This window comes from Fusarium redolens (assembly GCF_020744475.1).
Source record: "Fusarium redolens strain MPI-CAGE-AT-0023 chromosome Unknown BKA55scaffold_5, whole genome shotgun sequence".
In the NCBI taxonomy this organism is placed as follows: Eukaryota; Fungi; Ascomycota; class Sordariomycetes; order Hypocreales; family Nectriaceae; genus Fusarium; species Fusarium redolens.
In genome coordinates this window covers 2,451,446-2,466,016 of record NW_025763668.1, presented here as the reverse complement: position 1 = coordinate 2,466,016, position 14,571 = coordinate 2,451,446, and the positions used below count along the sequence as shown (strand labels likewise).

The window sequence follows — 14,571 nt, the reverse complement described above, 5'->3', positions numbered from 1 at the left end:
AAGTTTATCCACTTCGTGGTACTCAACGAATCAGAGCCATCTCTACAGCCATATGACCCCACCCGCCCAACTCTGCCAGACGCAAAGGTCAAAGGGCTCCCCCAAAAGTCTACGACCCAGAGATTGTGACAGAGAACGAACGAGTTGAGTGAGATCTCTCCCCTGGTCTGTAAGAGCAAGCCCGTCGATCATTATCGAATCTCTATCGGCTTCGAATGTACCTCGACGCAGTCACTGTCGCCCTGAGATCTCTTGTCTGAGAGGACAATCGCAGACAAACCAACGGGATCTGAGATCTACTTAGTCGAACTCACACTCTCTTGTCTTATACCGACAGTCCACGCCTTGGTTCGACATCCGCTTGCTTTGCCTTGCTTCCATGGTTCCGTCTAGTCCACAGGCTCCCTCTTATTAGGTAGACTGCAACTGGACAACCACCAGCAGTACCCTTCCTTTACTCGAGTGTCTGCCAACTCCTCCCACTTCTTTTCTCCTTCTTCTCTTCCTTCTTATTCTCGACCAACATTCAGCCTGGCTGAATCTGAGGTTCACCAACCACCCCCGTCACGTCAGATTTCAACCCTGGTATCTTGCGTGCGCCCTCTACTTTTCCTGTCAGTCAGCTCAACGTGCGTACCTGAGTACCGGGTCCGCCGTCGCATTATCAAAGCCCAGCCCGACCAGGCCATTAGCAGAGACAGCCCAGCCTGAGCAGACGACAGTATCTGCTGTACAGTTTTGTACCGTACCGAACCGTACCTTACTGAACCTAATCGCACCCGCGGGAGACACTACCCAGCCCAGCCCAGCCGCCCACTCAACCACGGCCCAGTCCCCGTCCTTGCGACTCCCATTCTTTCTCCCCGTCCCCGTACTGAAAGCGGATCAACCCTCTTTGTGGCATCGCTCCCGTGTCTTCGCATTGCCTTCTCCTGGGTCCCCGTCGTTTGACAAAACTACCAATTTCTTTCTCAACATCTCGATTTGCGCTCTTTTTGGGCCTCACTTTTTCCAGGCCGTCCCGTAGGTTACTTCTATCGACCTCTTCGTTGGTCCCGGCCTTTGGAATCTCGTGACGTGCCACTCGCCCCATCGCCGCCTTATTCGCCCACGACCTCCTCTCCCCCCCCGTCGGTCTTGTTCTCTCTCTCTTGTCCGCATTCGCAGCGCGAAACCACACCACCAAATAATTATCTCTTACCCTCGCCGATGCCTTGACTGTTTTTATCGCCTCGACGCTCTACGATTTCACAGCGAAAAACTCAATAGTCGCACTTTGTTCTATATCTCCTTGTCCTTTTTGGTTTCCGTCACGATCGCTATTGTACCGTGCACCCAGTCCTGCCCTCGTCGCGACACGCGAAATACCTATTATAGACATCCTCAGCCACTTCGAGTATCCGACAATCGTCTTTCGCGCACCCGTTCGCGTCGTCTGGCAACGTTACTTCATTCCCATTGTTCAACGTATGCGATAGTATTTCAACGCGATCGTCGATATCCACGCCGTGGATAATCGACCCGATAACTTAGTCATGATGGCAACAAGTATGGGCCCAAATTTCTCTGGGCATCCTGCTGGCATGGGGCATCCAGGTGTCGCCGGTCATCCTATGGGACCTGGTGGCATGCCTCACAACCCAGGCCAGCAAGGCGCTCCTGGTGGTGGAATGCCTCATCAATTCGGAGGACCTATGGTCTCTGCTCCCGGAGCACAAGTAAACCCTGCCCTCATGGGCGGTATGCCGCCGGGTGCGAACCCAAATGCTCATGCTTTGCAGCACCTCAATCCCACCGCGCAGCAGCAAATGCTTCAGCAGCAGCTCCAGCAACAACATTGTATGTAATACCCTACTGGCACTGTCCTCGACATCCCCTGTCTCTGCGCACGCGCTAATTGGCTCATTCACAGTTGGTAATCCGCAAGCGATGGCTGCGATGCGACAGCAGCAGCAACATCTACTTCAGCAACAACAAGCGCGACAACTCATGGCTCAACAAGCCTTCCAAGCCAACATGCAGGGTGGCGGTATTCCCATGAACATGGCCCAATTTAGCCAGCTCAACCCTCAACAGCTCCATCAACTTAGAAGAGGTCTGGCTCCGGTAAGTCAATTGATACCCCAGCTGCCATTCGTGTTCTTCTCAGCTAACAAATCAGGGACAGCATCCACAAGCCCAAGCGATTATGGCCCAGCAGCTTGCTCTGCAACAACAACAGCAGCAGCAACATCAACAACAGCAACAGCAACAGCAGCAACATCAACAACAGCAACAGCAACAGCAGCAACAACAGGCTGCCCATGCTCAGCAAATGCAAGCTGGGCCTAATCCAGGCCAACCAATGCCGATGAACGCTCAGAGCATGCAAGCTATGCAGCAAAATCAGCTCGCTCTTCAAAATCAGATGGCCAACCAGCAGGGCCAACAACCTCAGGGACAACCTCAACCTCAACCCCAACCACAACAGCAGCAACAGCAGCCTGGCCAGCAACAGCCTCAACACACCCCTCAGCAATCATCGCAGGCTGGTACACCCGCTCCTACCGGACCTCAAACACCAGCCCAGACGCCTAGCTCAACTCCTGCTCAGCCAACCCAGCTTCCACCTGGACAGAGTCAACCGCAGGTACCACAAACTCCTGCTCAACCACAAGCTCAACCGCAGCCTCAGCCCCAGGCACAGGCACAACCGCAGCCACAAGCTCAGCCTCAACAGCATCAGATGAGCGCCACTACCGCACAGCAACTCGCAATACAAAGCCAAATTCTTCAGCAGCAGCGACGAGATAGCATGAAGGGCCAGTGCTTACTAAAGCTGATGCAATTCAGCGAACACTTGAGTGGCTTTCCCGTAAGACATGCCATGATACAGTCCTTTACGACAAGCTAACAGACATCTACAGGGTTCCAAAGGCCGAGATGACCTCTCCTACTGGAACGGCTTTGTGATGCGCTTCTTCTCACCAAACGGTGTCTTCCGTCATTCATTACATATCACCGACGCCGAAGATACGACCGACAAGCAATATGAAATTGCTTATCCCGCTATTGCTCGATACTTTCACACTCATTTCGGCAGTGGCGTAAAGAACATGCAGTTGATCATGGACAAGGGTGTGACAGATCGACCTCTTCCTGGTGACTGTCACTGCATCGAGAACTCGAAGGCCAGTCTTGTTTATTGGTTCGAGACTGGATCTCACGTAAGACATTCTGGTTGGTCTGAGTCAATACGTTACTAACGCGGTGATAGTTGGTCGCGAGCGGTACCCTCCGAGCCCAGTTCGACGCTGAACAAAAGATCGAACTTTTCGAGTTCCTCACCACGAGTCATGACGAATTCATCTCACGAAAACAGGTCATTGATGCCGCGAAGCCCGCCCACATGTGGATGAAGGAATGGCACAAGACTAACTCACAGGATGGTAAATCACCCGAATTGTCTAAGAAGGGCAAGGGTCGACAGTTGAAGTCACCTCAAACCCAGCCACCCGAGGTCCTGGTCGACCTGCCAGACTCGGCTGTCAACAGCAAGGGTGTGACGGAAGCTGTCTTCCAGTTTCTCGAGGTAGGGACAGCTCACTCAGCGTAAGTAAGAGCGACGCTAATGAATAATGTCCAGATTGTTGAAGTGATGGGACAGATGAACCCATTATTCCAATTTTACCATTCGAACCCCGGCCTTGGCCCGTACCAAGCCCTCGAACAGTACGTCTCGACACATATCAACGGAGTTCCACCCAACATGAACGGCCAACAAATGCCCCCCGGGGCCCGCACACCTAGCTTCGGACAATTTCCCATGGGTGCAAGCCCAGCAGCGGCTCATATGAACCTCCCCGGATCACCACACATGGGCAGCCCAGCACCTGGACACATGCAAGCCCCCGGGATGCAGATGCAGCAAAGCCAACAGGGCACTGGCTCTAGCGGTCCCAGTGCAAACACATCCCCCGCCTCCAACAAGCGCCGACGGCCATCAGCAGTGAAAGAGGAGGATGGATCTGGAGCCCCTACACCTGCCGCTAATGGAATGCCACGCAACGCCAAACCACCTACACCAAGGATGCCAAAGCGTCTCAAGGGGAACCCGCCGGCCCAGTAAGGAGTGGTTTGCTTCATTGTCTCGAATAGCCAGATCTTTGCGTGTTTTATTCAGCATCACTTTGCATGGTGGCGTCACTTCGTATTTGGGTTTGCTATAGGCCTGTCTATCGGGAAGATATCTTGTTGTGACAGAATGAAGGCATTTTGAACGGCGTGTAATTCCACACACATACATCCTTGGCTATGTTTGTCAATGCATAATGGATGCTCTTGGGAGGCCCCTTCTTAGAGCACACTTTTCACTGCTCAGTCACCTTTATCGGAGCAGTGAACTGGAGACTCAGAGACACGGATGGCGAGACCCACGCATGTTGGAACATGCACATAATGATAGTAAACGACATCGTCATGGGCCTGTTTCTGGAGCATCGAAACCAACAATAGAGGCGAAAGGGGAGATCAGGGGATTAATTTGGGTAACGTGGTTGAACTTACCCACGCTTGTACGACTACAGGGACTTGGGGCACAGGCTGGCGTCGAAAGTCCTGGCTACCCTTACTTGTTTTTGTCATGTGCATTTGCTTTTACCTTGTTTACTTATCTGAAAAGGACGCTCAGCAAGCAACTAGGTGTATACGGAGGGGGGAGTTCGGAGACACTGGGGGCTTGGTCGAGCATACTGTTGCACCAAATTTCGCGTTAATCTAAGAGTTAAAGACCGAAAATATGGGAGAGAGGAGCTGTGGTTGTGCCGTGTTGCGTTGCGTTCTGTTGACTTATGAGCAGTCTGGTGGCGCGAGGATCATGGGTTTATTCAGATTATACCTAGGCTAACTATGGAGTTTGGTCTTTACGATGTTAATTTGAATTGTCTGTCTCGGTCTTTGTTTTATCTTAGTGTTGATGATTATGCTACTTAATGAGTGTTTGTGATAAAGCATCAGCTCGGGCAGAGGTTCACTGTGACATAGAGTACAACCCAAGAACCAATATTATAAGAAACAGAAGTGATTCACAGTAATCTGACATGAACCAATCTTTCCGGACACTGGCCACTGAGAAATCTTGTCCTTTACTGGGCCTGTTCTATTCATATTTTTACCGATCGTGATGAGACAGCAATATACGAAAAAACTAGCAATTCGATGAGCAACTGAGATGATGTTATTGATACATTTGAATGCGTGGTTTTGATACTAGTTTAGTTCCTTTCCGTAGAATATTCTTGCGCTTACTGCATACATCAAGTTCCAACAAATGTTCCTTGCCCCCAAAGTGTACCTCGCCAGTCGTTCAGATTCATCATAATGCCGTTGGTGTCACTGTCCTTTTACCGAGTCAGTACTCACTACAGCTTGGATGAAGACGGACATGAGTGAACATACTGGAGTGTGTGCTCTCAGGCACTGTTTCTGAACCACCAGCCAGAAGTCTTCTTGGTTGGGAGGTGCTCACCACGAACAGAGATGTAGCACTTGAGTGCACCTCTAGATGAAGCCATCATCTCCTTGAGAAGAAACCACTCGAGCTCAGAGCGAGCCATAATGTCTGTCTTAGTCACAAGGTCACGATAGTGCCACTCCTTGTCGCTAGGTCCAAGCGGGTAAATCTTGCCGCCGTAGGTCCAGTACAGCGTAGCAGAGACGAGCTTGGGACGGCGAACATGGCGACTGAGACGATTCTTGTTGGATGCTTCGACGACAGGGAGCTGTTCCCGGAGAAGGTTGAGGAGATGAACTCTGGAGGTATTGAGAGGAATGCTCAGAGGCGTTGGGAGAGGGTCCCACGAGCCAGTGAGAGTGCTGTCATGGCAGGGATCATGAACAATGAGATCAAACTCGAGCTTTGAAACTGGCGGGAGAGGCGCAAGAGGTCTTGCATCGACTGAGATTTTGTCGGCTGTGCCGCTCGGAGCTGAAGGGAAGGTTTTGGCCTTGAGTGGATGATGCGCAAAGGGCTCTTGGGCAGTGATGAACAAATCCATGACGCTTAATTTCTCTGATCTCGAGAGTTTGAAGGAAACAGTGAGATGAGGCGAATGTAATGATGATGAGAACGCTGAGGAAGAGGAGGTGTTGTATGTATTTCAGGCCACTTGAGATGTTATTGAAGTGAGGGGTTGTGTTATAACTACTGCGCCTGAAACTCAGCTCTCATTCAGTGAGATAGATGCTTTGCTTTTGATCAGCGCGCCGAGTAGAGCGCGTGTTGGCGCGATTGTGAGTTGGCCAGGGGCTGACAGTGACGACTTGGCTGATATGCCTACGAACGACACACGATCACAGTTACAGATTGAGAGGCTCCATTTGCTTGAAGATTTTCAGATCTTATTAATGATATCAGAAGATGCTAGAATGAGAAGTTTCTAATACCTAGGTAGTCACTGCTTAACCGCTTGCAACGCCCCCTTCTTCTTCAGTGTTATCAGGCTCCACGCTTGCAACTTTAGGGAGCTTAGGTCCAGGCTCAGAACCAGTTCCCGCTGGAGTAATATTACTTGTTGATGCAACTGTATCTGTACTATCAGGCGCTGTTGGCTCAGGGATGGTAGTAGTATCTCCTGTGTTCGAAGGTTCAGGCACGTTGGTGTTGATCGAAGAGGCTGGCGGTGGTGAAGGTTGACGAACAACAGCAACATCAGGCTGAGTGTTGGTCGAGTTACTCTGTTTGTTGTCAGTGGTGTCATTTGAACTTCCGCTCGGGGGAGTACTCTGGTCGTTATCGGTTTGTTGCGCCAGGATCTTAATAGGCACATAACCATGCTAGAGACTTCTATTAGCTACCTCCCTTTTCTCCCCAACCACTTCCTTCTAGTCGATGTACTTACATCGACCAAGATAAAGGCTCCATAATTATTCGTTACTGTATCCATCATCATTGTCTGAAAATCCAGGGCTGTCATATCGCCAAATGACACCTTCTTCACAAGATCTGGTGGTGAAATAGGCCCATCTCGTGGATTGATGGTAAGGGTCGAGAAGTTGCTTCTCGTAAGATACAAAGTACATCGCCGGATGTACGCTTTGTCTCCAAGTCCATGCTGTCCAGACCACCAAGATAAGTTTCCTAGCACTGTTTCTCGAGGTGGAAGGTAGTTGTAGTGGGCATCGTTGGAGGCGAGAACAGTTCCTGCACGGTGGTATATGACTTTGATCCTGATGGGTGAAGAAAAGACAGGTCGATACACTGGGACTAGTTGAACAGGTGCTATTGTGGCTTGTGCTGGAACAACCACTGTCGTAGGTACATTCATGGGAACTATTGGGAGGACGTAGTTCCCAAAGACTGGAGGTTGGAAGTAGAACGCCATCGTTGTTGAGCTTTGAGGTAATGAAGGTTGACAAAGAAGACCGCATAGTTCATGGTAGAACTATCTACCTTAAATACACGAACTGGTACGACGCTGGGCCGTTTAATCACGGTGGTCAAATTGGGTTCGTCATGATATGCTTGGTGTCACTCACGACACTATTTGGCAACTATACACTGTTCAGCCTTTGTGGATAGATCTTATTCAGCTGGGTCTATCTCGTGATTAACTGCACTAATGGGCCTCGCCACTGTTGTCCTGGTTCTTTTTCATAACCTTTGCATGGGTAGATGGTTTGTTTGACGTATCACCCTCAAGGGCAAGTTGTCGAGATGATTGCGTTAGACAGGTAGACGAAGCTATTAGGACTTAGATCGCTAGCTAATGAGTAAGACACAATAACAATGCATCCTGTATAGTATCTATAAATATCAACTTTCCCAAATTTTTCAACTGATACAGGCACCTTATAAGCGAACATGATAAGATGCAAACTGGTCATGTGGAAGCACCACTATTCGCGCCTACTCTGTGTTTCAACAACTGACAGAGACCGGCTCCTACCCAAATGGTCAACATCGAAAATTAACTTCTCCCTTGAAAGAATTGCATATCCAATATCAAATTCTTCATCCTCCAACCAACCAACCAACCACTCTCCCTTGTTTAATAAACATTGGCCTAGCGCAAAACGCTTTGATTGTCAGTTCTAGATTCGGCAATTGCATGACGGCAGAGATAGATCCTGGGAGCTGCCTCTGACGTATCATATCACACTAAGATCGACGGGGCTTCGTGCATCGCCTTGGCTTGGCTTGGCTTTCTCCTCACCAACCAAGTCCCCCCGGCCCGATAAACTCAATCGATCGCTTGCTATTTTGGCGAGGCTATCATCCACCAATTTGAGCAGCGTTAGAGCTGTTACTGTTCCATTGCTGTGGAGCGGATAAGGATAATGACATAACAGGACGCCAGTGGCTAGGAAATCACTGGTTCAAATGTCACGAATGCGCTTAAGAAGATGTCTCGGCAATTACAATGCCGTGGACTAGTCAATGGACAAAAGGGCCCTCCATCCTCCCTGCGGCTTTGGAGCTGGGCTCTATCCCTACAGAAAAGAAAAGCTCAACCTAAGCGGTGACAATCAATATCCCCTTCACCGTCAAACACCGCTCGGCAGGTGATATTAAAAGTTACTAACCCTCCACACCCGGGCCATCGGACTTCCACAACAGGAGCGCCACGTCCTCAACGTCCAGTCGTTAGTCTGGGATCAGCCTCTGAGAGACGCTACCATTACAGCGTGCATTGCACCGGCCCTTCTGTTCCGCTTAACCCGCCTCCTCGACAAAATCACAGCTTGCCGTGTTGTGTCGAAATGCTCTGATACGGACATCGAAGACTCGGTGGCGCGGGGATCGTGTTTTGCTTCTTACAACCATTTTGTTGCACCCAATATTGATTTCGACCTCGGTCTTGTGGCTTAGACAAGTTGAGAACCTTGCTACAATATCTCGAGACCGACTCAACGTTTTCTAACTGGTGTTCAGTCTTGTACACCACTCACCAATCTCCAATCTCTCACCTCTGATCAGCCCGGCAGCCATGATACAATGAAGGGGGGCGGATTGCTTATTCCACCATGGTTCGAATACCATGAGCCAAGTTGCTCAGACTGGGCCATTGTCAGCATCGCCTTTGGCATGACTCTGTGTCTGGCAATTTTTGGACTCATTCGTGTGGGAATTCAAACTTATCATCAATGGAAACGCGCGCAAAGAATTACGACCTATATGGTTTTAATATGGCTCGAATTGGTCGCCAGCGCCATTATTGGAGGTCTCGGCTGGGGTTACGTTCGAGGAACTATTCGCCCGGGGTGAGTCTTGATTGCTCAATCTCTATCTTTCACGACCTCAAGTTCAATGATTGACCAAAATCACTTCTAGGTTCTTGATATACTTCTTCATCTGTATGTTACCTGGCTCAAGGTTGCATCCCCGGGCTAATCTCAGTAGTGCTCCTTTGGGTATTTCAAATCCATTGTATTATGCAAATCATTGTCAACCGAATCGCCCTCCTCCATGTTTCGCCGACCATCGTTCGACGACTAAAATGGGGAATCTTCACTATCTTGGCGCTTATCAACATTTCAGTCTTTTGTATTTGGATCCCTGCTCGACTGCAGATTAGCCAGACCTATATCGACATCAACAACGTTTGGGACAGAATCGAGAAAGGAATCTTCGCGGTTATTGACCTAGCTTTGAACTTCTACTTTGTCTATCTTGTCCGCTCATCCCTCATATCATATGGCTTGACCAAGTATGTGGTGTTGTATCGCTTCAACCTGGTGATGGTAATCGTTTCCATTTCGATGGATGTAAGTCTGAATTGCCAAACATGTTATACCATCCGGCTGACATTTTACAATAGATCCTGATCATTGGCTCAATGTCATTGCGGAATACCTTTTTGTATGTTGCATTCCAGTGTATTGCTCTTTAGCTCTAATCATCGTGTCAGATACGTCGAGTTTCACCCGCTTGCATATCTCGTCAAGCTTCATATCGAATTGTCCATGGCTGAGCTCATTGCCAAGATTGTCAAGGCCTCCGGGCCCAACCTCGCACCTTGTCGCTGCACTTGCCATGACAATCCCAACCACACATTCCTCCATCAACTACAATCTCGTCACAGTGCACCTCCAGCTCCCAGTGTGACTGCGCCAACTACTGGAAGATTCCGTCGTTCTTGGCCGATGTCAAAGACCGCACGCAGCAGAGAGAAGCGACGCAGAGGAACCCGATCAAAAACTCCCTCCTTGACCAAGAAGATAGTTTCAAGGAAACGGCAAAGTACCGAAGAAAATCAGCCAAAGCAGGAAGTCTGGAAATCTGACACGAATACTGGCACAGACTGCGCCTCACACAACATGCCAAGCTCTACAGGACAATCGAATGAGAGCTCGCACGATCATAATGACTGAAGTCATAACGGAAAATCGCGTAAAGTAGTATTTTCCCCATGTCTCTGAGCATTCTGCCCTACGAGGCCAAATCAGGTGGTCATGATAGGTTTGGAGCGAACACCGCCCACTTTGTCTTCAGAGAATTCAGAGGATATCAATACGCACAGCTCAGAAAGACTTAAGGACAAGAAAGGCCCCTTTTCCATGGAGGCTCTGAGAGAGGTCGATTTGGCTTCGATGAGTCTCCAACACTTTGCGTCGGTAGACAAATCGGCCCCACTGAGCAACTACCGGCGCACCCTGTCCTTCTCCACGGTATCCACCCCGGCGAGCCTGATGAGGTATTGCTGGGGATGTTGAGGAGGTGCTCGCTGATGCCATAATCGGCGCAGGAACCTACAAACTTCGTACGATGGTCGGCTGTTGAACGATCGATTGGCAATTGTCAGTTGGGGAAATGATGTTCATCCATGATCTCAGCATCTCCATCTCCCAGTCATTCTCTCGATTTATTGTACTGCATAGATCATTGTCCCAAATATGAGCTTTGGAAACAGAAATCTTGGATAGTGTGAGAGCAGTGAAAAGGAAACTAAGTTTTTGGCCGGGACACAACAACACCCTAAATAAGGGATTATAGAACCTGCCATCTCATGTCAGGCATTGTCACAATAGTTTACATTTATCCTCAACTACTCGCAATGCTAAACTTCATTTCACGCAAGGCACAATTGCTGTCATATCTAGCCGTCATGAGTTTGTAATTCGTTATGGTCATGTGCTTTGTTGTCACTTTTGTAGAGACGCTAGTCATTATCCAGCCTGATCCGCTATCAGACAAATAGCAAAAGAACGCCGTTGATCCTGTACAGAGCCGTACCAAAGCCCTACCATTGTGTCTTTCGTGACACTATGCCGTGTATGTTTTTGTTCCCGAACCCTAAGTTCCTGCGGATATCGTACGAGCTGTCTTTTTCATAGCAAGTAGTCACAGAATGCCCCTCCAAAATGCTTTGCCGTGTCCTCATATCCCTAATCTGTTCCATATGCGCGCTCATTTCAAATCGTAAGAGTCTTCCACTGGGCGTATGTTCGCCGTATACTCAAGTACAGGTCGTAGGACCCTTGTGAAACTTGACAATGCTGTATATCGTATTACATGACACCAGGGGCTGGGTTCTCGTGCTTAGCGGTGCTGCCCTTGCCTCTCCAGGTGCTGACAGCAGGAATATTGGCCTCATAACGGACTTCCTCGGTACCGTAGGCTCCTGGGGTAAGTTTAATCAAAGTGTGTAGAGGCACGTTCATCCAGGGGCTCTTAGACTGGTCCTTCTTCATGAAGTACGCATACACACATCGTAGCACAGCTTGGTGAGTGACGATAAGAATGTCCTCACTACGCTCCAATTCCATGATGATGGGCTCAAGGCGGATGACAACATCGCGGTACGACTCTCCACCACGATAGCGGTAGTTGTACTTGTCTTCATCGCGGGCGGCAAAATCCTCAGGGTATCGGTCCTTGATCTCCTGGTAGGTCAAGCCATCACATACTCCAGAGTCAAGTTCATCGAGCGCCTTCCATTGGAGCTGGTTATAGTGCTGGGGTAGGAAGCGAGAAGTGGCAATAGTACGTCGCAAAGTTGAGGTCCATACTGTGAGTGGTCGGTCGTCCTGGATGGTGTTAGCCACGGGAATAATGTTTAGGTGAGGCTGAACTTACACCAACTGATTTTCGGACGAGCTCAGGAAGTTTTCTGGCATATTGTTCACCACGAGGAGAGAGAAGTGTATCACCGCCAATTCTTCCATCAATGTTGTACAAGGATTCACCGTGCTACAAAGATTGTTAGTGATTGATTTGAGCGCGCAACGTAATTGTTCTTACTCTTGATAGCCAAACCGAACGAGGACGGATGTGAAGATTCATGAGATAGTACACAATGCGACTTTGAAGATAATCTCGTATACGGCTGATAATGACTTGCTTACCCACATCCATGATCTTGAGGTAAGTCAAGTGAGATTCTTTGCCATCAGCGTCAATGGTGCAGTACACCTTTTCGTAGTTGCGAATGCGGTTACGGAAATCAAGGGCGGCAGTCTCAGGGTCCTGTCCACGGTAGTCCGGGCTGGTAGTCTTGACGTCTCGGATATTGGCCATGATGAGCTCTTCGTCGTCACACTTGCTCTCGACGAAGAGAACCTCGATACCGTTTTCGTTGCAGACCTCCAGAACCCACTTGCGGCGTTCCAGAGTAGAATTGGTAGCATCAAGAATACCAACAATACCGCCAGACCGAAACCAGGCGAGCATGTCGGCAACAGCAGCCTCGGCGGCAGCACGACGGGTGCGTTCTCCTTCGGGGTTGTTGATATCGAAAAAATCGGCCGTGGGTTGGGGAGCGTCATTGCGTCGGTAGTTCCCAACGTTGAAAGTCTGTGCAGGGATGGAGAGCCACTGAAGATATCGCTGGGCTGAGATGTTGGTCAGCCACGATGGCGCATGATGCAGATGCAGATAGAGATAGAACATACCTCTTTGGGCAATATAACTCTTGCCTCGGGCTGGTAGACCGACCATGACCACACAGATCCTGGTATCTTCGGCCTGAACGCCGACACCGTTAGTTCGAGAAGGCATCGTGGCTGATGGTTTGCGACAAATGGGGTGTAAGTTGGTTGGGCGGTGTATACTGGATGCGACTGCTACTGAGCAGAGCAATCAAGGTTCGCGAGCAACAAGGGCCAGGCACTGATCAAATCTGATGAAGCTCCAATACTGCAGAGACATCAAACAATGAGGAGGATGAGATTGAAATGACGACAGTCTAATCGAAGACGAATGATAGAATGTACAAGTCAGAATATAGTGCTCGTATGAGCCGAGGTAGACTAAAGTGTGAGTGAGGAGAACGGAAAGAGCTGGATGAGTTCTTTCCGACGACTAGATCCGAAGGTAGCCAGCCAGTTGGGATCAGATGAGGAAGCCACGGCACGTAGATGGATGGTATGTTCCTTCCCAACGGAGTAGATTCACGTCGATGACACGCCAAATTGACCCTAATTGAGTGGCCTCAATGCAACTTTGCTCGATGCAAGAAATAGAAGCAGTTTTGGTATGGGGACCTTGCTTCAACAGTCGAAGCTCTGTCCGTTTCGTATATGCAGCGCCAAAGTTGAACTGATCGAGAAGAGCAAGAATCAGACGGATCTGATGCGATCTGCAGCAAAGGCACCCGGGGCAAGGGAAGCAAGACTTCGGGGAGAAGCTGTTTGAGGATGAGGTGGGGGATAGAATGAGGGGTCGAATAGCGAGCGATCTAAGGATGAAAGGAAAAAGAATTGGGATGGATGGACAGCAGCTACTTTAACTAGTTGCTCTACAGAGTAGCAAGCCGTGCCTGGGTAGCGAATAGTCCAAGGGGATAGGAGGTCAAAGAGGATAAGTGAGGTCAAGTGACAGAAGTCCAAGGTGAAGTAAGGTAAGGGTATGCAGGTAGCTAAGGTAAGGTAAGGTAAGGTAGCTTGGGATGAAGATGGAGTCGAATTTGAGGCTAAGAGAGGGACCCAACCAGCTGAGTATCGCAATTGATACGGTACAGCTTATCGCCGCTCAATAGCAAGAAGAAAATAATTATTCTTTAGTCAGGGTAACCGAGTTTGCTCCATCACAGACACGAAAGAAAAAAAATCATGTTGAGCATGCGGCTTGCATCGTCTTTCTCAAGGTCGTGGCTCCATCATGAATGACGATGGAATGGAGACAGGCCAATGGGATTACGTCGTTGCCCCGCTAAAGCCCGCGTTTCTGATCCACTGTCGCGGGCCAAACCTCCCCGGATGGACGCCGTGCGTGTCTGTAGAGGCCCCGGGACGGTTGAGACGCCCTGTAAGGTGACTCGGAGACGGTCCTGTAGAGGAGCACAGAAGGTCGGGTGCTCCAGAAACACCCCTGAATCTGACTTCATCATGCTCCTTCCGGCCTCTTACCGGGGGAACCTCCACTCTGTAAAATTTCCATTTCCCTTTGCCGATCAGATGGTGGGGGAGGAAAGCCGCAGAGCTGCCAGAGACCTGTAGACCTGTACCTAGCCGCTAGCTCAACCCTCGTTGCAGCTGTCTCGTGGTGACCTGCCTCCGGATCCTCCCGGTCCAGTCCCGGAGACGGCGACCACATATCAGGCATTTAAGGGCAATCTTCGGCGTCAAAAGCCCAGAAAGATGGTGTTGAAAATG

At 49.6% G+C, this 14,571-nt stretch overlaps 5 protein-coding genes across 5 annotated transcripts; 2 read left to right on the top strand and 3 right to left on the bottom strand.

Moving 5' to 3' along the window:
• The first annotated feature begins 1,314 nt into the window (after positions 1–1,314).
• BKA55DRAFT_305646 (LIM-domain binding protein-domain-containing protein) lies at positions 1,315–4,209 on the top strand. Its single transcript, XM_046185613.1, has 6 exons — positions 1,315–1,839; positions 1,913–2,106; positions 2,168–2,854; positions 2,907–3,206; positions 3,257–3,571; positions 3,626–4,209. The coding sequence occupies exons 1-6, from the start codon at positions 1,536–1,538 to the stop codon at positions 4,106–4,108; spliced, it is 2,283 nt and encodes a 760-aa protein (XP_046052448.1). The 5' UTR covers positions 1,315–1,535; the 3' UTR covers positions 4,109–4,209.
• Positions 4,210–5,450: 1,241 nt separating this feature from the next.
• On the bottom strand, positions 5,451–6,035 carry BKA55DRAFT_537426 (uncharacterized protein; the record flags this gene model as incomplete). The annotated part of the gene is made up of 1 exon (XM_046189914.1): positions 5,451–6,035. One exon carries the CDS (start codon positions 6,033–6,035, stop codon positions 5,451–5,453), a length of 585 nt encoding a protein of 194 aa, XP_046052447.1.
• A 403-nt stretch (positions 6,036–6,438) lies between these two features.
• BKA55DRAFT_724946 (uncharacterized protein) lies at positions 6,439–7,361 on the bottom strand (the record flags this gene model as incomplete). Its single annotated transcript, XM_046201095.1, has 2 exons — positions 6,439–6,813; positions 6,879–7,361. 2 exons carry the CDS (start codon positions 7,359–7,361, stop codon positions 6,439–6,441), a joined length of 858 nt encoding a protein of 285 aa, XP_046052446.1.
• Positions 7,362–8,974: 1,613 nt separating this feature from the next.
• On the top strand, positions 8,975–10,350 carry BKA55DRAFT_592424 (uncharacterized protein; the record flags this gene model as incomplete). Its single annotated transcript, XM_046195390.1, has 5 exons — positions 8,975–9,240; positions 9,311–9,333; positions 9,380–9,744; positions 9,798–9,838; positions 9,888–10,350. 5 exons carry the CDS (start codon positions 8,975–8,977, stop codon positions 10,348–10,350), a joined length of 1,158 nt encoding a protein of 385 aa, XP_046052445.1.
• Positions 10,351–11,487: 1,137 nt separating this feature from the next.
• On the bottom strand, positions 11,488–12,976 carry BKA55DRAFT_537423 (6-phosphofructo-2-kinase-domain-containing protein; the record flags this gene model as incomplete). The annotated part of the gene is made up of 4 exons (XM_046189913.1): positions 11,488–12,006; positions 12,056–12,169; positions 12,221–12,810; positions 12,871–12,976. 4 exons carry the CDS (start codon positions 12,974–12,976, stop codon positions 11,488–11,490), a joined length of 1,329 nt encoding a protein of 442 aa, XP_046052444.1.
• Positions 12,977–14,571: the final 1,595 nt, after the last annotated feature.

Coding starts and splice junctions, on each gene's coding strand:
- BKA55DRAFT_305646 (XM_046185613.1), top strand. CDS start 1,536: ATGATGGCAACAAGTATGGGCCCAAATTTCTCTGGGCATCCTGCTGGC. Junction 2,855..2,906: donor AACACTTGAGTGGCTTTCCC/GTAAGACATGCC, acceptor AGACATCTACAG/GGTTCCAAAGGCCGAGATGA. Junction 3,572..3,625: donor CTGTCTTCCAGTTTCTCGAG/GTAGGGACAGCT, acceptor AATAATGTCCAG/ATTGTTGAAGTGATGGGACA.